Raw genomic sequence first — 19,920 nt, forward strand, 5'->3', positions numbered from 1 at the left:
CAAAGGATTAGCGAGAGCCTAGAGGAAAGGAAAGAGACTTAAAAATCAAGATTGCAGTTTAATGTGACTACTCAACCGCTTTTTTGTCACAAAATTTAACTACCTATAACTCTATATGGTACTTTTGGAGAGTGCCATTTTGGGTTGGATTGGTTTTGGATCCAACCGGAACTATGTCAAATCAAGCAATTTGGTTTGTAATTGTGAAATTTGAGGGTTCAGTTGTACCAAGTCCAGGTGTCTGACGCAGAGACAGTCAGAGGTAACTAGCGGTTCTCGCTCCGTCTATTCTCAACGTCCTTTATATAAACACACGCAACTGGCGCCACCCTCTCCCCCTCTTTCATTTTCCTTCAACCCTAAACTCTTCATTTTCATTCCTCTCCCTCACACACATCAACAAGGTTAGTCCCTCGTTCGATCATCTCCTTTTCTTGTTCTTGTCCTTTTATCTTCATTGTGTTGTGATAGATCTCAATCTGATGAGTGTGATGCACGTCTGATCTCAATTTTTCATTTACTATTGAGGGTTCAGTTGTTTCATTTACAATCATGCCGAATATTATCTGTATTTGATTGTTGGATCTATTCAAGAACTGCGGTGATTGATAGGATCTGAATTTCTGGTTATGATATTAGGGTTTTTTTTTTTTTCCGATGATTATGATATTAGGGTTGATCTTGTCAATAGCTGTGAGTACTGATAATTTCATAATTAAACAATCTCTGGATTTCGTGTTTTGATTTTATATATGAGTTCTGGTGTCACATTTATATGATTTCGAATTAAAAAAAAATGTCGTGCCATGTTTGTTTATTAGTTGATTTAGTTCTGATCTGCAAGAACGACATCAGGAGACTCGTTTATGAATAAATGGTCCGAGGATTAGAATGATAGTAACAACATAGTTTATAAGATATAGATATGATCCTTAGAAGGGATGAGAAAGAGGTCAATTGGATGCGTACGGAATTTTAGATTGAACTCCATTGATCATTGATGTATCTTTTGGCATTACCATTTAGATTAATTTGGTTCATATAGTCTTGTCAATCTGGAAATTTGATGCGTATTTTGTTTTTCCCGGTCTAGAAATGGAGACATTCCTCTTTACATCCGAATCTGTCAATGAGGGTCACCCCGACAAGCTTTGTGATCAAGTTTCCGATGCTATTCTTGATGCCTGCTTGGAACAAGACCCAGAGAGCAAAGTGGCATGCGAGACCTGTACGAAAACGAACATGGTTATGGTCTTTGGTGAAATCACTACCAAGGCTAAGGTAGACTACGAGAAGATTGTCCGAGAGACATGCAGAGGAATTGGGTTTGTATCGGCTGATGTAGGTCTTGATGCTGACAACTGCAAGGTCCTCGTCAACATTGAGGAACAAAGCCCCGAAATCGCGCAAGGAGTTCACGGCCATTTCACTAAGAAGCCTGAGGAAATCGGAGCTGGTGACCAAGGCCACATGTTTGGTTATGCCACAGATGAAACAGCTGAGCTCATGCCTTTAACTCATGTCCTTTCTACTAAGCTTGGTGCCAAGCTCACTGAGGTCAGGAAGAACAAAACCGTCCCATGGTTGAGGCCTGATGGTAAGACACAAGTGACTGTTGAGTACAGAAATGATAACGGAGCCATGGTCCCTCTTCGGGTGCACACTATCCTTATCTCAACTCAACATGATGAGACTGTCACAAATGAGCAGATTGCTGCTGATTTGAAGGAACATGTGATCAAACCTGTTGTCCCTGCCCAGTATATTGATGACAAAACCATTTATCACCTCAACCCTTCGGGACGTTTTGTCATCGGAGGTCCCCATGGAGATGCTGGACTCACTGGTCGAAAGATCATCATAGATACCTATGGTGGCTGGGGTGCACACGGTGGTGGTGCTTTCTCCGGCAAGGATCCTACCAAGGTGGACCGAAGTGGTGCATACATTGTAAGGCAGGCAGCAAAGAGTGTGGTGGCATCTGGGCTTGCTCGCCGATGCATTGTTCAGGTTTCTTATGCAATTGGGGTCCCTGATCCCTTATCAGTGTTTGTGGATACCTATAAAACAGGAAAAATCCCAGACAGTGACATACTGGCTCTCATTAAGGAGAATTTTGACTTCAGGCCAGGAATGATTGCACTCCATCTTGATATGAAAAGGGGAGGCAACCACAGGTATCTGAAGACTGCTGCGTATGGACACTTTGGCCGCGATGACCCAGATTTCACTTGGGAAACCGTGAAGCACCTCAAGCCAAAGGCTTAAAACAGGGAGCTAGTTTGGCAGCTGGTTATTTATCGTAGGCGATTATTGAGTTTGTTACAGAAGAATAAAGAAGCTTCGTAGCATACTTCTGATCTACATATCATATCATGGCTCAAGTTAGAGTTGGAATCAGGAGATGTGTGCTCCAAAGTTGAGGTGGTAGCAACCTAGGAACCCTGTACTAGTTTCATGGTGTTTTTTTTTCTCTTTGTCAAATTTTGTATTTGCATTCTTTCGTAATATCCGGCTTCTTGATTGTTGAGGATTCTGTTATGTGATTGATTGATCAATTTTGAAATTTATCCCAATATTTTTCTCGTTGTCAAAAATCATTACGAATATCAATTCCTAATGTATCTGTATAATATGTAAACTATAAACCATTCAAATTCCATAGTTGCAAACTGAAACCTCGACAAACAATACAAGTAGAAATGGACTTTATAACTCCAATGATAATTTTGTCCGCAAATTGTACAGCCATAATGAATACAGAGAACAATACCTGACATTTTCAAACAGTCATTCCTCAAGAATGCAACCACAAGCGATCATGAAGCCGCTCTTCGCCGGCACCAAACATCTCATCAACCCTCTCACCATCTCTGTAGAAATGGAAGGTCGGCGTGTACCGAATGTGCTGAGTAGTTTCAGGGCACTCATCAATATCTGCATAGACAAACGAAAACTTTGGGAAACTATCACTCAGCTTGCAGAACGCGGGAAGAATCTGGCTACACACTCCGCACCTGAAAAACGAGAACAAACCAACTAGCAATTAAGTAACTATTTCAATGAGGCAATCATCAAACACCTGGGGTGCACAGAGCTGTTGAATTACCAGGTTGCGCCGTAATTGATGACTGCCTGCATGGAATTCAAAAGAGAAAGAAACCCAGAAGGATTAGATGTAAAATAAGACAACCCATCAAGCAATTAAGGAAAATTGAGGAGGGTTTTGGTGGTTTCTTACAGGGGTTTTGGAGGACTTGATTTGAAGAAGAATGTTACTGAGGTTTTGATCGCTAGAGGCAGTCTTTAGGTTCCCATGCCGATTCGCCGGCAAACTTAAGCCGTTCTTGGTGTTGGCGTCGTCGCTGGTCCACCCAGTTCCGGCCTCCATTTCCTTTCTGTAAAATGAAGTTCAAAATTTGTTCTTAGATATAAATTGGCTGCAGAGCAAGATCTAGTATGTCAAGGTAAAAAGATTTTAAAAAAACGCCGTTGCCGGGGATCGAACCCGGGTCACCCGCGTGACAGGCGGGAATACTTACCACTATACTACAACGACATTTGTTAACAGATCCCACATTTAACTAATATATTGGATTTTCACACTCACGAACCGTTTTGCCTTTTCCTACTCACAAACCGTTCATATCAACCAAAATCAACACTCAAACTCCTAAATTATTTTAATTAGGGTTATAATTAAACTCATAATTCTATCAGTTCATTTTTATTTATTTCATTTGACCCATTGCAAGCTTCCCCTCTCAGCTCTTAATGTCTTTAACGGTTTAACCCTTTAACCTTGATCGTTTTAATATAGAATATTGTGGAGACTAACCTTGATCGTTTTAGTATAGGATGTTGTGGAGACTTCTTTTTGTAACTTTCTTTTCTCATATAAAAAAAAAAAAGGAAGGTTTCACACCATTAATGATAAAATGCAGAAAACAAAAGGACTACAGCAAAATACTGTGGTGTTTGGCTGTTTGCACTTTGCAGCCTATAAATATATCAGTGAGGGATAAAATTCACATCACTTTTGGGTTATAAAAAAATGGATATATATATTGAAACGAATAATATATTTTTTATAGTAGGTAAGAAAAGTTTCATATTCATGTCAAAGCTCAATCTATTGATTCTCTGCCCAAAGTTTTCCTGAACAATAGTGAATAAAAACTTAAAGAGAAAGGGGGCATTATCAAGAAGAAGAAAAAATCCACCTCTAAATGAACTGTGAGATTTCGACTAATAGAAAGTCCATTTCTAAAGGACTATTTTTGTTCATAATAAGAAGATTGTCAACATTTTCCTCAATACATAGGGGCTTCGCCCAGTTATCAGCGTCTACGGTCTTGTATATGTTCCTCTCTTCATCTTTCTCTTCCATTACAATTGCAATGATCTCCTTTTCTACCCAAATACATGTAGAGGATTCCTCTTCTGCCGTCAATCATCGGCAGATAGCGCCAGTAACTCTGGCAGTCAGACCGACATAACACTTGCAGAACCACCCCCATCAACTCAAATTGATTTCCGAGAAAGCCCCAGGCTGGAACTTCTTGCACAATGCTTCTTTAGCTGATTCAATTCGGTTTTGGTCCTGCAAACCAGTTTCTGAAAGAGTTATATCATGGAAATAACTTTAAAAAAGAAAAATTGCACGCTAAAAAACTTGGGAAATGTACCTTGCCCTCGAAGTAAATTCTAAGAGGCTCGCGTCTTGATATACGATAGCACCCTTAATGTGTAACATGCAAGATCACAATTAGAATCAGATACAATATATATATATATATATATATATATATATATATCCTCATAGAAATCAACAGTTCTTATAAGGCTCTTACCAATGTAGAGGTCTGGAAATTCAAGGCAAAGTTTTGATACAGGTTGGGCAACTTCTAACTGCCATAAAAAGCAAGAGAAAGAATAAAGATTACAAACAGTAACAATTCTTTTTTATGCATACATGCCAATACTTCTATTATGTTGGAAGCCAAAAAAAACATCCAGAATTTATAGGAAAATGTGGGCTTCTTATAATTCTCAACTCGGGACTTCCGTATATAACCTACAGAAAGTTGTATACAACAGTCCAAAAAACAAAGACACATTCTACCAGTCCCCTTCTATAATAATTACGTCATCTAACTATATTTTCTACTTCAGAAACAATTTTTCATTCAGATATTTTGTTACAATTGAACGGTTTACGGGTGTGACAATGTTGTATAGGCACAGAGGACATTTCCCAACTTGCCCACATAGAAGTCCTTCACCCTAAGAGGGTTGATATGCTCATATTGTAGAAGTAGTAGCGGGACATACAATTTTATAGATGTAAATGTATATAACTATGTAAATCTACATGCACCAAAATTGAAGAAGCTAATTTATTGAAACATCATAGAAGATTAAATACATACATCTGCAAGATTTGTTGTCAAGCACTTCGATACAAATGGTTGTGCCATTACTAATTCGCCACCGGACCTCATCAATTCAATTAGACAGTTCCACTCGTCATCTAGCTCCAGAACGTTTGTTGCCGTAAAGATTATTACATTTTTACACTTGATCTACAGGAGACAATGAGATGATAATTGAATATGATTAGTACTTACTGAACTAAACACACACACAGAGTTATAAACAGACCAATTGGTCAAGAGAAGGCATCTTTTTGCTAGTGGAATCTTTAAAACTAAGTCTTAAATTCAAGCAGACTATAAGGGAAAAAAAAAACAACACTATTATAGGTGACCTTCCAAGCACATACCAAAGGGACCATCAACTTTTCATGATGCAATAACTCAGTTATGCCCTCGGGCAACAGAGCCATCTGAGAAGGATAAAAAACAAGAATACGATTAATTCATGCAGTGAAGACTGTACCACCGCATACATGGAAAAAAAAAAAATCCTGATTGGAAAATAGTGCACACAGAAACTAACCACCAGAAGATTAGAAAAGAAATGAAAAAAAAAAAAANAAAAAGGAAGAGAGAGAGAGAGAGAGAGAGAGAGAGAGAGAGAACAAATAAAGACGATGAAACCATTCAATCGAAAAATTGCATAATTCAAAGATAAGGCATTGTTGACAGGAAAGTACCTCATTGCGGTCACCAGTGCACTGATCACCTATAAGATGCCTCAGATATTCTTCAAATTCTTCATCAGGAGCCTAAATAAATGAAAACCGACCAACCTAAGCATGGATAGTTGGCAATTACAAAATTTGCCCATATCTGAATGTTATTCCAGCTATACCATTTTACTAGTCCACAAAGTTTGCAGGGTTTAAGAGGTTTAATTTCCAAAGGATGATATATTACGGAATGAAAGTTCACTCAAAACACACAACGTACCAGACGAACCCCAAAAGCCTTTGCGACACCTGCCAAAGTGACATCTGAATGAAGTGGGCCTACCCCTCCATAGATAAATACCTACATAAAGTAATCATTGTAGGAAGAATCAGAACCAAAAAGGCAGGACCATCACTCATTCATTCATCATTAAGAAACAACCTAAAGGGATTGTAACACTTTACCATATCATTAGTTGATTGTCGTCGCTCAACTTCTTCAGCCACAGAATCTACCTGCAATACAAAAATATATATCCAGAACTATTAGAAGATGAAGATGTAAGGTAATATGAATAAATGCAGATGGGTACTGAAAAAAAAAAGGGCCACACTAATAATTTACTGCGCAGGACTAGTAACTCACTTCATTTCGTACAACAGTAGTTTGAGATACCGACCAACCAATAGAATGGAGCTTTTTACACAGTGAATGCCCTAATTGATCCTCAGCAGTGCCAAACCTGAGCTATCAAACAGTTAAAAGAAAAAAAGAAACTTCAGTGAAAAATTGGGCTGAGAATAAAGTTGCATCAAATTTGAAGCTTGTTTTGTGTGTGTGTGTGTGTGTGGTTTTTGACTAAGGAAAAGAAGAATTGATCATATTACCAACAAATGACTTACAGAATCTCATCCCCTACAGCTATGGCTGATGCCATGAGTAAGCTACTCTTGGGTAAATCCATACTGGTAAGGCCATTGGCAACAACAGGCTTTTTCCCACCAACTGAATGAGGAAGTTTTTTAACTCTCCCCGCTCTCTCTAACCTTCCATCAGAAAGCAAATACGCAGGTCTAAATGCTTCTTTGCTGCTGGAGGAATTGTTAATGCTCAACAATGAATTTGGAACTGTGTCGTATATGCTCCCAATTGAAGTATAACTGTGAAATGAAGATAATACCAAAAGTATAACCAATTAGCCAAATCCTAAAAAATGAGTGTGATAGTAGAACTGAATCAAATGACATGTTATAATATCTGCATGAGGAACAAACTTGTAAAACTCAAAAGTATGCTCCGCATTGAGAAAAGCAAAGCATCAAAAGTAACATTTCAAGCAACATAGAGAAAGTATTACCCTTGATCGTAAAGACTGCAGTAATGAACCTTGCAAGTTAAGAGAAAAGCCCACACATCTCTGCGATGAAACAAATGAAGTCAATACCATAAAATTTAAACAAACATTTCCTATTTGTTAGCACCACCATTACTATTCACAGATATGCACATAATGAGCACATCAGTCAAAAGCAAAACTTGAGCATCAATCTTAGCACGCATCAAGGCCTTAAGGACAAAAGCTTTATAGTTCAGAATAGGTTAAGCCCTAGATGAGACTAGAAGCTTATTGTTATGAACTAAAAAGATGGAAAGCTAGAAACTTTTTGCGAAACCACACTGATTGCCACAAAAATCCAAGAAATGATGACCTCTAGCCAATTCAAAAATTAAATGCCATTTAGAGAAGAAAAAAAAGTCGGCCTTAAGACATGTTTCACCATTCCTGGATTCCATGATTTCAACCATTTAACAAATCTTCACAAAAACGGATTAAAGGGAAACACAGTTAAAGATTCTTTCATCAACCTATAATCTTTAAAACCAAAAAAAAAAAAAAAAAATGATAGCAGAATAAGAACTTCTATGTCCTCCTAAACAATAAACAGAGGAAAGATCTCCCTAGAACTTTTATTCAACAACTACTAGTGTCACAATGTGGCAGAGGACTTTCCTTTTGCCTTAACCTTCCATATCAGTTTAAAACCCTCCCATACAATCAAATCAGTAGTCCAACACCAAGTCCAAAACAAATTTTCCGATGGCTTATCCAGGGCTTATTGTTACAGAATAAGAGAAAATATATTTATAGAAAGTTTTATAAAAACTAATTTTCTTTCCCCCGATAAGTAAAGACAACTTTTCTCTGTAACAACTCCTTCCGATTTGGACAAAAATAAAAATAAAACACAACTATTTCCAATTGCCAAAAAAAAATTAATTATGTCAACACACCTGTATGACCAATCCAAGATAGGATTCACCCTCATGAAAGGTGGCCATCCAAGTGAACTAGGAGAGAACTGCTCTTGCCCTACCTGCAAGATTAAAAGGTGACAGAAGTTTAGGCATCGGTCTCAGAAAACTTTGGACCATAATCTGACATCAGAGACATGTCTACAATATGTTTGTGCCTTTGCCAATATAGGAAATCAAAGTACCGCAGTAGGATCACCCATTCGAACACCGAGGAAAATTGCTCTGATTGGTTTGGACTTTAGTAAAGCCTCCAAACCAGACTTGAAATCCGAGCGAATGATATCCAGTTGCAAACCATATCTGCATATTAAAGATTATATCAATTGAGAGCAATTCTTCACTTGTTTATAGAATTAACATATAAATGTAAGTGAATGTAATTTTGTAATCTTTCTAAAAATTCAGACAAGAAAAAAAATAAAGGAATAAAAGAATTGAGAAAAAAGGAAGATCTCTCACGTATTGGCTGCATCATAAGTAAACGAGTTGATTTCAGGGAAAGCAGATGGACAGTCAAAATATATTGTTCGTATTGGAAAATCTTGTACACCCCCATTTGTACAGCTTTGTTCCCCTTTATGTAAAAAGTAGCCAGCCCTCAGTAGGTGCAGCAAAACCTACAGAAACGATTCAGTACTGCTGTCAACGAGACATAAAAACATGTATAGATCAAACAAGAAAATCCCTTGAAAACTTACGGTTGAATCCTTTCCCCCATTGAAGCTGAAGGCGACCTCTTCAATTCTGTTGAGAAAAACATTTAGTAATTTTGCATGGATCATAGCTGATCCTCAGATTCTTTGACAGTGAAGCTAAATTGTTGAACTCTAAACTTAACGGTATCAGGAGCGCCTCAAGAGCCTTTAGTTATTTTTGTTCAAGCCATTATTAGTTTCCAATACTGGTTACAATGCATTAGCAAATATTCTATGAACTTTAATCGAATGATTGCCATTTTGCGCGGACAGTTTTCGGCACAAACATTGTCAAATGTAAGATCAGAAAATTTAGTTTAGTCTCCCCCACTGTGCCATTAATGACTAAACCGATGCATCTCCAAATATCTAAATTGTTCTTGCACTCGAAGAATCAAAAGCTCTTTTGCAGTCACAACCAAGGAAAAAGGCATATATGCTGGAGCAGAGTGAACTTGGATTATCATATCTCACTTGATATGATTATTACTAAAGATGCTAACAAGTCCTCAACTAGTGTATCAAGTGCCCTCATCATACTTCTTAGGAACTTAGCCCCAATGCATATCTCCAGAGTATACAAAATGCATGCCTACAAGTTTGATATCACCACTATATACAAAATGCATGCATGATGATAGGGAGTTCTAAAATAAATACCTGATATCAATACAAATTCATTTCTGTATTCTCCCTGAACATATTGAAGTGGTAATCGCAACACTAAATGTTCGAGATGAGGGTGATAAAAGAGAGTTTAAAAGCTTGGTACGTTATTAGTGACTTGTTTTAACCACCTCATTTACCTCCTCATAACGCCTTCAATGATTGTCATCCATTTGATACGATCATTTATTTTATTCCCAAAAAAGTTGTCATATTTTCAAAATCCACACAAGTTTTGTAGTTTACTCTGATTGGCATTGGCCAAATCGCCAGTAACACATGGTGTATAAATCTAAAGAATCTTTAAGGGGTACCGACAATCTAAACAAGCACTGACAAGTAAAAGCAAAGAACCTTTCCCTAATATTCAAATCCGTTAATTAGATTCTCATTAGTACTCGACAAGATAATTCCAAACTCATATCTAAACGGTGTAAAGCACTTCCCAGCAAGAACACTACATGATACAAGACTAAACATGTCCAAAACATAACACACAACACTACAGCAACTGCTGACCTAAGCTACACAGGAAAAAGTAAACTGATTACGGCTATCACAACTCACAATATGGAACAGATATAATTTGTCACATAGGATTTTCAACAGCGGTTATATCCCAAATCTATTTCACTTCTGAGCAAATACAGTCTAACCAAAACTTGAGTAAACAAATTCAACAGGTTACAATTTTCCAAACTCCATAGACCCTTTCTCTAATCCCCACAATACCATACAAACCAAAACAAGAATTAAAGTAACAACAGTACCCAGTTGACAACAAAACACAAGAAGCACTTACGAGTAGAGGGCAAGAGCTCTCTGAATTACATAGATAGCGTTGTTGTACTTGGTCTTAAGCCTCCGATCATCACACTCCTTGATTGCTTTGTCAATCTCCATCTGAAACCCAAAAGACCTATCAAAAACCTATCAAATTCCACTTCACAATTCAATAACGAAAAAATAATGGGGTCTCACAGATTCAGCAAAACAAGCAAATGGGTATCCAGAAATAACAGAAAGACAGCATCTTGAGCTAAATTTAGCAAAAGGGTTTATGGAAATCCAGCAAATTTAGGACCTTTGTTAGCTTAGCAATACCTGAGAAGGGAGAAATGGGAAATCTTGGGAGGGTGAGGGTGAGGGTGAGTACTTGAGCTAGTTATAACGCTCAAACTCCATTACATACAAAGAGAGCACTATCGAATTGAATATTGAATCAAAACAAGTTTTGGGTTTTGGGAGTATTACGTGTGTGATGGATGCCACAGATTGTTTATCTCAGAAATTCACAGAAATAAATTTGGAAATTTATAATTAAAGTCTCTCAACGCGCAATGCCAAAGGAGTGCTGTTGAAAAGTTGCAAAGCCCAGATTGGTGAACCGGATCGGGACGCTTCTGTAATAAATACAGTCTTATTCTTTACATTATTCCCTCTCTTGGATTTTACACAAGCATTCTGAAAATGGTGAGATTGTGAAAATGTAAATTTGGAAAGTCTAACTATGCATTTGGATGGAGTGACTTGAAATGGAGGCATTGAAATTTTGCAAGAAAGGAAGTAATTCATTAGAAATGGAAAATACATTATCAAGAATTAAATGGTAGAATATTATATAAAGTGGCGTGTTTAAGGTGACGTCTATATAGATTAGATTTTATTATAAACTCGTTTTAATGCTATGCTTATTGATCACATACACAAGCTACATAAACTCGGTAAAGAAAACATTATTTTTCTCTTTCATCGGTGGCAATATTCAATATGGATTTCAGTTTCGTTATAGTCTTTACCAAAAATAAGGGTTAGATTCATAATAATTTCATATTCAGTGGAAAGTGATAATCTACTCTCAAAAAAAGAAAAGAAAAGTGGAAAGTGATAATTTCGTGTTCGAGTTTCATTCTGTAATAGGGGTCAATCCATGAGCAACTTGGCAAGAATCGATTCAATATGAATATCTGGACACTAGTCTAGATAGGTCTCTCACAATCAGCTCCACAATGTCAGTGGTACGTTGGTGTTAACAAGAAGGTGGAAACTTGATTATCTCCTGACTTCAACCTTGAAAACCAAAGATGCCTTGGTGGAGCACCAAAGAGAAGCATAACTTACAGTCACAACCCCCTTGACATGAGTTGCAATCACTACATATTCTTCTTCGAGATAGTTGAGAGGTTCAGAGCCGGCAAAACGCAATAGCCAAAGGTCTCCCCATAAGCTTGATGTGTTTCAACCACAAGCAGAAAAATGTCCGGACGATGGCTGGCTGATTCAGGTCATTTCAACCGGAAGTACAATAGCTCCACACTTATACCCCGCATCATAGTAGAGTTGTCGTTTATATTTGCACACTGGACTAGACCGGATTATACCAAATTGTACATTTACATAACGCTCAAATGTATCAACCACGTTTGAACTAACTTAAACATTTACATAAAGTAACTAGCTATCCATGTCCCAAAACCCAAACTCAAATACTATCAGACCCCAAAAAAAAAAACACTTGACTAACTTCAAGTTCAAGATCCCTCCTTGAGAAAGATTCCATGTCTCAAATATACCACATTGAAAATGCGAGCAACTCTACACCTAAACTAGATTCAGTGACCTATGCCATTAGGCATGACTGCAGGTCTGCATAAGCACTAAACATTTCTAATAACATTAACACGAAATATAACCTTCAAAGATACAGAATTCTCTGGATTATAATCTAAATGAACCTCTTCGGTTATCATCTCAAAATGTTAAGCATTGTCAAAAAGTAAAAACTAAGAAGTTAAACAGCCCAATATTGTAGGCAAACTAGATAATCTGATTAGTTCATTACACAAATGCTTAGCTATCCTTAAGCAATATGCTAAGACAAATTGACCTTTACATATAATCGATTTTCCAATGCAGTCACTCTGGTAAGCAATTATGAGTTAAAATGTCAGTAATAGGTTCGCTTCAGCACCAGTATCCACACACAAAACTGGGTGAAATACTTACTGTGCTCCAATCATCTAGTCATATAGGCCTTCTTCGAGCCATATATCAACTAAAAAATCCACCATTTCCTGCAGAACAACAATATTGTTTTCATATCAACATCACCCAGGGTAGGGAAGAAAGGAAGCAAACAAGAAACTTACAGCTAAAGGTATGGGCTCCTGGAAAGGTTCAGTAGTTAAAAGAAGATCCTCATAAGTTGTGGTCCAGCTGAAAGAAAAAAAAAATAGATTCCTTGAATATATTCGTCTTTACGATCCACAAAAATACTACCATGCTGAACAGGTAAGTAAAGAGGCTGTGGATCCATTGAACAAGCATATGTACGCTACGCGACAAGATCACTCACCACATGTAAGGTGAGATATGTTCTGACTTTTTAAGCAAGAATATTTCCAAAAGAGATGCCAGTTTCTTTTCCTCAAGGATTACCTTTTACATAAAAAATATTTCAACAAGCTCTAATATGATGTAAATCACATGCCAAATTTAGAATTCAACTGTGGAAAAGATCCCTGAAAGGCAGAGGGTAAGACAATATGGGCTTCAGAAGAAACCATTTGGTTCATATGGTATGTTGACACACTAAAATCATGACTGGTGTTATCTAGTACCGCCATTCTTTTCTTATTCAGAGGATACCCTCAGACCAAAAAATAATAGTAGAAGTTCTGAGTTCAACAAAAAATGACACAAATACTGATGAATCCTTCAGTTTCCTGGTAGATCATCCGTAATTGAGATCTATTAATGCCCCAAGGAAAACTCTAAATATACAATTTTCGTAGATCTATAGGAAAGACAAGAAATCTATGGAGAATTATAAGGCATAACCAAAGAACTGGTGCAAGCTATATATAACAGTACAGTAAAAAGTTTGGAAAAAAGTTTAATAGAAGCACTTACCTCATTATCGGTTCCCTTGGCGCTCTTTGTGATTTCTGAGACTGATCACCAACCCATTCTCTTCGTCTCGCCTGCCAAGCTATCTCAGCTGCATCGTAAGACCATCCATGTTATTGAAAGAATAAGATACTTCATAAGATTCTATCAAGAAATAAAACTAAAAAATTTACCAAGAATTGTGTTAGATAAATTTCAGCAGCAGACAATGGATGAAAGTTATGGTATTAATAATTCAATGAAGGAAGTTTGACTCATCAAGAGAATTGACTTTTTCAAGTGTTGGAGGAAAGTCCATATCTAGTATGCTTCTAACATGTATGAAATCATGCAACACACTACCAACACCAATTTTCCAGCAACCAAAATCGTTCACAATACAACTCAGAGACTTGTTGTGAATGAACGAGTACGAATGTTGGAGAAAACAGTAGACGCATTGTTGTGACAGGAAGGAAAACAAGGGGTTTTAAACAAAAAAAAAAAAAACAGCTAATTTTCTTTCTTTCTTTTTTCTTGGGTAGGACTCAATCTGGGAAGAGACATACCATGGTTAATAAAGACTACTTTCTCAGTAGGCTTCTCTTTATTAGTACTATCTGAAGCATCTGAAGGCTGACTTTCAGGGGAATTGGAAATGCTACCATTAGTTTCCATTCTCCCCAGACCGAACAATCATCGCCTTCTAAACCACTGCTTAAAAATATAGCAACAATGGAGAACTGGTCTCCATATAAGAAACATCATCAGCTTCAAAAGAGATAAATCTTATGTATCAGTGAGAAGATAGAAAAACAAAGATAAGAGAAAGAAAAGAAAGCAACCCCTGAAATCAAAATAACTTTTACCCAGTTAATTAACCGCAATCCTTTGCTAACACAACAAAACATCCAGAACTCAGAGGTACATGAATCTTCAATTTGGATACACAGGCACCAATACAACACACCAAACTATGCTTTATGTTTAGTTAAAGAAAAGAGATTTTCACTCCTTCGAAATCACACTAATACTGGGTTTTGCATACAGGTTCTAATCACATCAAATTCGGTCCTTTGCTGGTCATGGAAATAATTGATGGACCAAGAAGGTGACTATACTATCCTAACTGCTCTCTGTTCTTGCATCTTTAACTCCATAGCTAACACAATACCTAATTTCATATGATTTATACTGCACCTACCACTATTGCTATCTCATCCTACCAACCCCCATTCCATTTACCATCTCTAACATTGGACTTTCAGCATAATCTACAGTAACCCCATTATCCAATATTCCCAAAAGTTGTATTCTTTCAAGAACTCCATTCAACCCAACAAAACACAGTATACATTCCCAGTTAGCTAATTCATACCCTAAAACTAGAAATTTCACCAAACCAAGTTCAAGCAAAGAAACCCAATATTACATTCTCAACAAAACAAAAACAAAAAAAAGAAACCCACTATTACTCTTCTTCCATTGATTCAAATGCACTCTCTGAGATTTCAAGAAAATTAGTGTTCAAAGTTGAAAAGAGTACCTGGGTTTCTTGGAGTAGCAAGTGAAAGAGGGAACGGGCTTGGTGGGGGTTGTAGGAGAAACAAAGCAGAGGGTTTTTCAGTTTTTGAAGATTCAAGAATTTGGTTGGTAAGATAAAAAAAGACTTCAACTTTATTTGTTCCGGAGTGTTAAACTTTTTCTTTTTCATTCTTTTTAATTTTGGATTTTGTTTGGATAAGGAAGTCGGTGGATGTGGACTGTGGACTTGTAATTGGAGTTGGAGTTGGAGTTGGAGTTGGAGGACCCATTTGAAATGATCCAAATCCGTAACCTACAGCCCGCCTTATTCTGTACACGTGGGTCAAATTCATTCGGTAGCCCAACACTCGCTGGGTCCCACACTCGAAAAATACGTCTTTTTCTTATGCTTTTTTCCACAAATTTTTCATAGGAATATATTCATCGATCCTGCGATGGATTTATGGGAATCTCCTTGCTTGGTTCGCCCGAAGAAGTTTATCTGAATTTGTAATGTATATTGTTTAGGGTTGCACAAAGATTGCGTGTTTGGTTGCTCGGTATGTAGTTATGGTTATCCAAGACAAATGTAGCATATATCTATAAAATAATGTCATGCTTGTTTCATGAGTGATTGTTTTAGGGATATGAAATCTACATTTCTTAAATTGTAATCCACACACTTCCACTTTTTATTTTTAGTCATTATTTTTATAAAAATATAAAAGTTAAGTCACTAAAGACAAAATTTAAGTTACTACAAATAGAAAATGAGAGTGTGGATTACAATTTGGGGAGTGTGGATTTCACTTTACTTGTTTCAGTATGGGAAAATTTTAAAAACAGTACATGACAAATAGTCTACTCCTAATTTTAGTGTTTCAAGTTTCAAAACAATCATAAAGGTACATGAACTTCTAATCTACCAAAAATATGTACATGCCGTTTATGTCTTCCGTAATCTTGTGTGTTTTTCGTTAAAATTTAAGGGACAAATCCGCCATTCCTTAATTTAGCAGTAATAAATTATTAAAATTAATAATTACTAAGGAGAGAGAAATAAAAAAAAATCTAATTCTTATTACTTGATGAAGTGAAAGTAAATTGAGAATAAAGAATCGTGAAAGATGTGTATCTCATTCATTGATAGGAGCCCTTTATATAGGGAATTACACATTACCAGTATGGTAAGGATATGAATATATAGATCTAGTCTAACTACATATCCTATTGGCATAAGGCAAAGGCAAAGGCACACATAAAGAATATCTAGAAAGATATGGAATATCCTAGAACACTCCCCCTTGTGCCGCGCATTGATATGCCAATGGTGCTAATCTGTTGCCTCGTCAAAAACCTCGTCAAGTCACAAAAACCCTGTGGGAGAAAAAGTGAACCTTGATCGTAGGAGAAAAAGAGTACAACGCACCAGCCTACTTCATTGAGATGATACTCCCCCTGATGTGAACATTATTCAGAGAGACTTGATAGCCGACGCATGCCTATACTTTTCACATGTTTCTCAAAAGTAGACTTAGGTAAGGACTTAGTAAATAAGTCTGTTGCGTTTCCTTCGGAACTAACTTGGTTTACTTGAATGTTGAGAAACGCCTGTTGTTGTTGGTTGTAGAAGAACTTAGGTGAAATGTGCTTTGTATTATCACCCTTGATGTAACCTAACTTCATTTGCTCAATACAAGCTGCATTGTCCTCATAAATGCATGTAGGTCTATCAGTTGTAGAACTTAATCCACTAGTTCCTCTAATGTGCTTAATGATTGATCTCAACCAAACACATTCTCGAACAGCTTCATGCAAAGCTATAATCTCTGCATGATTTGAAGATGTCGCCACTAGAGTCTGCTTAGTAGACCTCCAAGATATCGCCGTATTCCCAATGGTGAAAACATAACCAGTTTGAGAACGTCCTTTATGAGGATCAGATAAATATCCGGCGTCGGCGAAACCCACCAACGTATTGTTGGGTGTCTCGGCATAGGACAAGGCGGCGGTGGCGTGCACGGCATTGGACCCGTGTCCAGCAGCCGTACCGGCGGCGTCCATGGCGGCAGTCCGGCCCTTGGTGGATCGGTGCCGTGTCTTCCATGAGCCATAGGACCATCTTCTGTCCTTCTTGAATCAGTGTAGGGAAAGAACAGTCCCAAATCAATGGTACCTTTAAGATATCGAAAGATGTTCTTAACTCCGGTCCAATGACGTTGGGTTGGCGCTAAGCTAAATCTAGCTAACAAGTTGACTGAGAATGCAATGTCTGGTCGAGTGCATTGAGCTAAGTACAATAACGTGCCTATTGCACTAAGGTATGGAACCTCTGCGCTCAAGACCTCTTCGTCGTCCTCTTTCGGACGGAATGGATCTTTAGTTATATCCAGACTTCGACCAATCATGGGAGTGCTAACAGGATGCATCTTGTCCATATTAAATCGCCTGAGCATCTTTTGGACATATGCAGTCTGATGGATAAGGATCCCACAGACTCGGTGCTCTAGTTCAAGACCTAGGCAAAAACGAGTCTTCCCAAGATCTTTCATCTCAAACTCGGATTTTAGATAAGCCGCGGTCTCTTTGATTGCATCAAGAGTACCGATAATGTTCATGTCATCGACATAAACGGCCACTATTGCAAATCCAGAACTTGTCTTCTTTATGAACACGCACGGGCATAGTTCATCGTTCTTATATCCCTCCCTAATCAAGTAGTCACTTAGACGAGTATACCACATTCGCCCGGATTGCTTTAATCCGTAAAGTGAGCGTTGCAACCTTATAGCATACGCACTCCGTGGTTTAGAGTCAGTTGATTTAGGTAACGTAATGCCATCAGGCACTTTCATATATATCTCTGAATCTAGATCCCCATAGAGATATGCCGTAACCACATCCATGAGCTGCATGTCAAGTTTTTCGGACACTACCAAACTGACTAAGTAGCGAAAAGTTATGACGTCCATGACTGGAGAGTAAGTCTCCTCATAATCAATCCCAGGGCGTTGTGAGAAACCTTGCGCCACAAGGCGGGCCTTATACCGAAGTACCTCATTCTTCTCATTACGCTTTCTAACAAAGACCCATTTATGTGCAACAGGCTTTACACTCGGCGGAGTTAGCACTACTGGGCCGAAGACCTGTCTCTTTGTTAGAGAGTCTAATTCTGCCTGGATTGCAACTTTCCATTTAGGCCAATCTGCTCTGTTTTGACATTCTGCAACAGAGCGTGGTTCGATGTCATCGTGCTCAATGATTTCATGAGCCACGGAATAAGCAAATATATCATCGACATGGGTTGATGACCGGTTCATCAATTCATAAGTGTTATCATAACACATGGAGATCTCTATGTTCTCTGATGTTGACATTGACCCTGAGGCGTCCCCCATGGATTCTAATATCAACTCGTGGACATAACTGTAATCAGAGATGATCTCGTGAGAAGGATTCTCAACATCGATGATCAAAGGATTGACTTGTGCCTTGTCGGTCTGTTTCTTTCTCGAACGCGTGTCAACCGAACTAGGTGGCCTCCCCCTTTTCCTTTGGGGAGCCACGGCCTCCATCCCTCCACCATGGGCGGCGCTGCCGACGGCGGCAGTACTGAGCCCAGGGATGGCCGTGCCCTTTCTAGGGAATTCGAGCCTAGCAGGAACATTTGCAGCTGGTATATCTGATCTTGTCACTTTCGCAATCTCGGAGAAAGAGTCAGGCATCGTATCTGCTACTTTCTGAAGTTTGAGAATACGTTTCACTTCACGTTCAGATTGTGAGGTGTGGGGATCATAATGAGACAGAGTGGGGACAAACCACGACAATTCCTATCGTTCCACATAAACACGTTTGTTCGTATCTCCCCCTAACGATGAGAAGAGTGTCTCATCAAAGTGACAATCCGCAAACCTTGCGGTAAAGAGATCACTTGTTAATGGCTCGAGATATCTGATAATCGTTGGAGATTCATAACCAACGTAGATACCCAATCGTCTCTGAGGGCCCATTTTAGAACGCAGTGGAGGCGTAATTGGCACATAAACCGAACAACCGAAAATGCGTAGATGCGAAATGTCAGGCTCATATCCAGTGACCAACTGGTACGCACTGAATGATTGTTTGGCAGTGGGTCTGAAACGAATAAGTAAGGCTGCATGCAATATTGCATAGCCCCATGACGCAATTGGAAGTTTAGATAAAAAATCTAAAAATAATTTTTGTTTGTCTTTTGTTTTGTTTTTGAGTCTTAGAAGCCCTTAACTGTCTATGATGATTGATAATCTCTAAAATTATGGATAAGATCACAAGATTGAGATGATTTCTAACTGATATTCGTTGGTTAATTGAAATGAATAGAAATCATGTGAAATGTAGTGGATATGATTTGAATCTCTAGTACAGAAATGAGCATGCTAAGACAAGTTGTAATTCATATGAACCCTAAATGTGAGCTCTCGAGCCTATATATGTGCTATTCTTTTTGAGTGATAATTGAAATATTCTTATTCGTTTTCTTGGCTATAATTTTTCGAAAACCTCATCATTCTTTCAATTTGATTGATTGCTCACCATAGCTTTTTAATGAACTCTAGATGACTAGAACTCACTCTTGTGGACTTTCAAAACTTTTAATCATAAAACGCTTTGATTTTGGAAAGGATAAATGGAACTTTTTAGGATGATCACCATTGCCAAACAAGCTTGTGTCCCTATTTGTGTGCGCTGCACACCCC

General features: G+C 38.0%; 4 protein-coding genes and 1 non-coding gene across 6 annotated transcripts; 1 reads left to right on the top strand and 4 right to left on the bottom strand.

Annotated features, from left to right (window-relative positions):
- Positions 1-363: 363 nt before the first annotated feature.
- Positions 364-2,577, top strand: LOC101298919 (S-adenosylmethionine synthase 2-like). The gene is made up of 2 exons (XM_004304419.1): positions 364-404; positions 1,094-2,577. The coding sequence occupies exon 2, from the start codon at positions 1,096-1,098 to the stop codon at positions 2,266-2,268; it is 1,173 nt and encodes a 390-aa protein (XP_004304467.1). The 5' UTR covers positions 364-404; positions 1,094-1,095; the 3' UTR covers positions 2,269-2,577.
- Positions 2,578-2,649: 72 nt separating this feature from the next.
- On the bottom strand, positions 2,650-3,427 carry LOC101299217 (thioredoxin-like 3-3-like). Its single transcript, XM_004304420.1, has 3 exons — positions 3,242-3,427; positions 3,110-3,135; positions 2,650-3,017 (listed from the first exon to the last, which is right to left on the bottom strand). Exons 1-3 carry the CDS (start codon positions 3,389-3,391, stop codon positions 2,798-2,800), a joined length of 396 nt encoding a protein of 131 aa, XP_004304468.1. The 5' UTR covers positions 3,392-3,427; the 3' UTR covers positions 2,650-2,797.
- Positions 3,428-3,487: 60 nt separating this feature from the next.
- Positions 3,488-3,559, bottom strand: TRNAD-GUC. The gene has a single exon. It is a non-coding gene; the product is annotated as a tRNA-Asp (tRNA).
- A 542-nt stretch (positions 3,560-4,101) lies between these two features.
- On the bottom strand, positions 4,102-10,928 carry LOC101299506. The gene is made up of 17 exons (XM_004304421.1): positions 10,877-10,928; positions 10,575-10,702; positions 9,110-9,155; positions 8,871-9,028; positions 8,594-8,711; positions 8,388-8,470; positions 7,453-7,512; positions 6,998-7,255; positions 6,741-6,837; positions 6,560-6,610; positions 6,375-6,455; positions 6,119-6,190; positions 5,786-5,848; positions 5,433-5,585; positions 4,854-4,911; positions 4,689-4,741; positions 4,102-4,603 (listed from the first exon to the last, which is right to left on the bottom strand). Exons 2-17 carry the CDS (start codon positions 10,673-10,675, stop codon positions 4,520-4,522), a joined length of 1,536 nt encoding a protein of 511 aa, XP_004304469.1. The 5' UTR covers positions 10,676-10,702; positions 10,877-10,928; the 3' UTR covers positions 4,102-4,519.
- Positions 10,929-12,463: 1,535 nt separating this feature from the next.
- LOC101299792 lies at positions 12,464-15,353 on the bottom strand. 2 transcript variants are annotated; one of them, XM_004304422.1, is made up of 5 exons: positions 15,207-15,353; positions 14,230-14,403; positions 13,685-13,772; positions 12,922-12,988; positions 12,464-12,846 (listed from the first exon to the last, which is right to left on the bottom strand). In XM_004304422.1, exons 2-5 carry the CDS (start codon positions 14,336-14,338, stop codon positions 12,793-12,795), a joined length of 318 nt encoding a protein of 105 aa, XP_004304470.1. In that variant the 5' UTR covers positions 14,339-14,403; positions 15,207-15,353; the 3' UTR covers positions 12,464-12,792. The 2 variants fall into 2 exon arrangements, 1 of the variants encoding a protein (XP_004304470.1); XR_185077.1 differs by lacking the exons at positions 12,464-12,846; positions 14,230-14,403 and having other exon boundaries at positions 12,879-13,772; positions 15,207-15,234.
- Between the last annotated feature and the right edge of the window lie 4,567 nt (positions 15,354-19,920).

This window comes from Fragaria vesca, linkage group LG6 (genome assembly GCF_000184155.1).
Source record: "Fragaria vesca subsp. vesca linkage group LG6, FraVesHawaii_1.0, whole genome shotgun sequence".
Lineage (NCBI taxonomy): Eukaryota > Viridiplantae > Streptophyta > Magnoliopsida > Rosales > Rosaceae > Fragaria > Fragaria vesca.

What these genes read in the sequence shown, in the direction of transcription:
- LOC101298919 (XM_004304419.1), top strand. Translation starts at nt 1,096, where the DNA reads ATGGAGACATTCCTCTTTACATCCGAATCTGTCAATGAGGGTCACCCC.
- LOC101299217 (XM_004304420.1), bottom strand. Translation starts at nt 3,391, where the DNA reads ATGGAGGCCGGAACTGGGTGGACCAGCGACGACGCCAACACCAAGAAC. An exon ending in TCAAGTCCTCCAAAACCCCT is followed by an intron (nt 3,136 to 3,241) that starts GTAAGAAACCAC and finishes AATTCCATGCAG; the next exon opens with GCAGTCATCAATTACGGCGC. An exon ending in ATCAATTACGGCGCAACCTG is followed by an intron (nt 3,018 to 3,109) that starts GTAATTCAACAG and finishes CTCGTTTTTCAG; the next exon opens with GTGCGGAGTGTGTAGCCAGA.
- LOC101299506 (XM_004304421.1), bottom strand. Translation starts at nt 10,675, where the DNA reads ATGGAGATTGACAAAGCAATCAAGGAGTGTGATGATCGGAGGCTTAAG. An exon ending in GACAATCAACTAATGATATG is followed by an intron (nt 6,456 to 6,559) that starts GTAAAGTGTTAC and finishes TACTTTATGTAG; the next exon opens with GTATTTATCTATGGAGGGGT. An exon ending in TGACAACAAATCTTGCAGAT is followed by an intron (nt 4,912 to 5,432) that starts GTATGTATTTAA and finishes TTTTTATGGCAG; the next exon opens with TTAGAAGTTGCCCAACCTGT.
- LOC101299792 (XM_004304422.1), bottom strand. Translation starts at nt 14,338, where the DNA reads ATGGAAACTAATGGTAGCATTTCCAATTCCCCTGAAAGTCAGCCTTCA. An exon ending in AGTAGTCTTTATTAACCATG is followed by an intron (nt 13,773 to 14,229) that starts GTATGTCTCTTC and finishes CTTACGATGCAG; the next exon opens with CTGAGATAGCTTGGCAGGCG. An exon ending in CCAAGGGAACCGATAATGAG is followed by an intron (nt 12,989 to 13,684) that starts GTAAGTGCTTCT and finishes TTTTTCTTTCAG; the next exon opens with CTGGACCACAACTTATGAGG.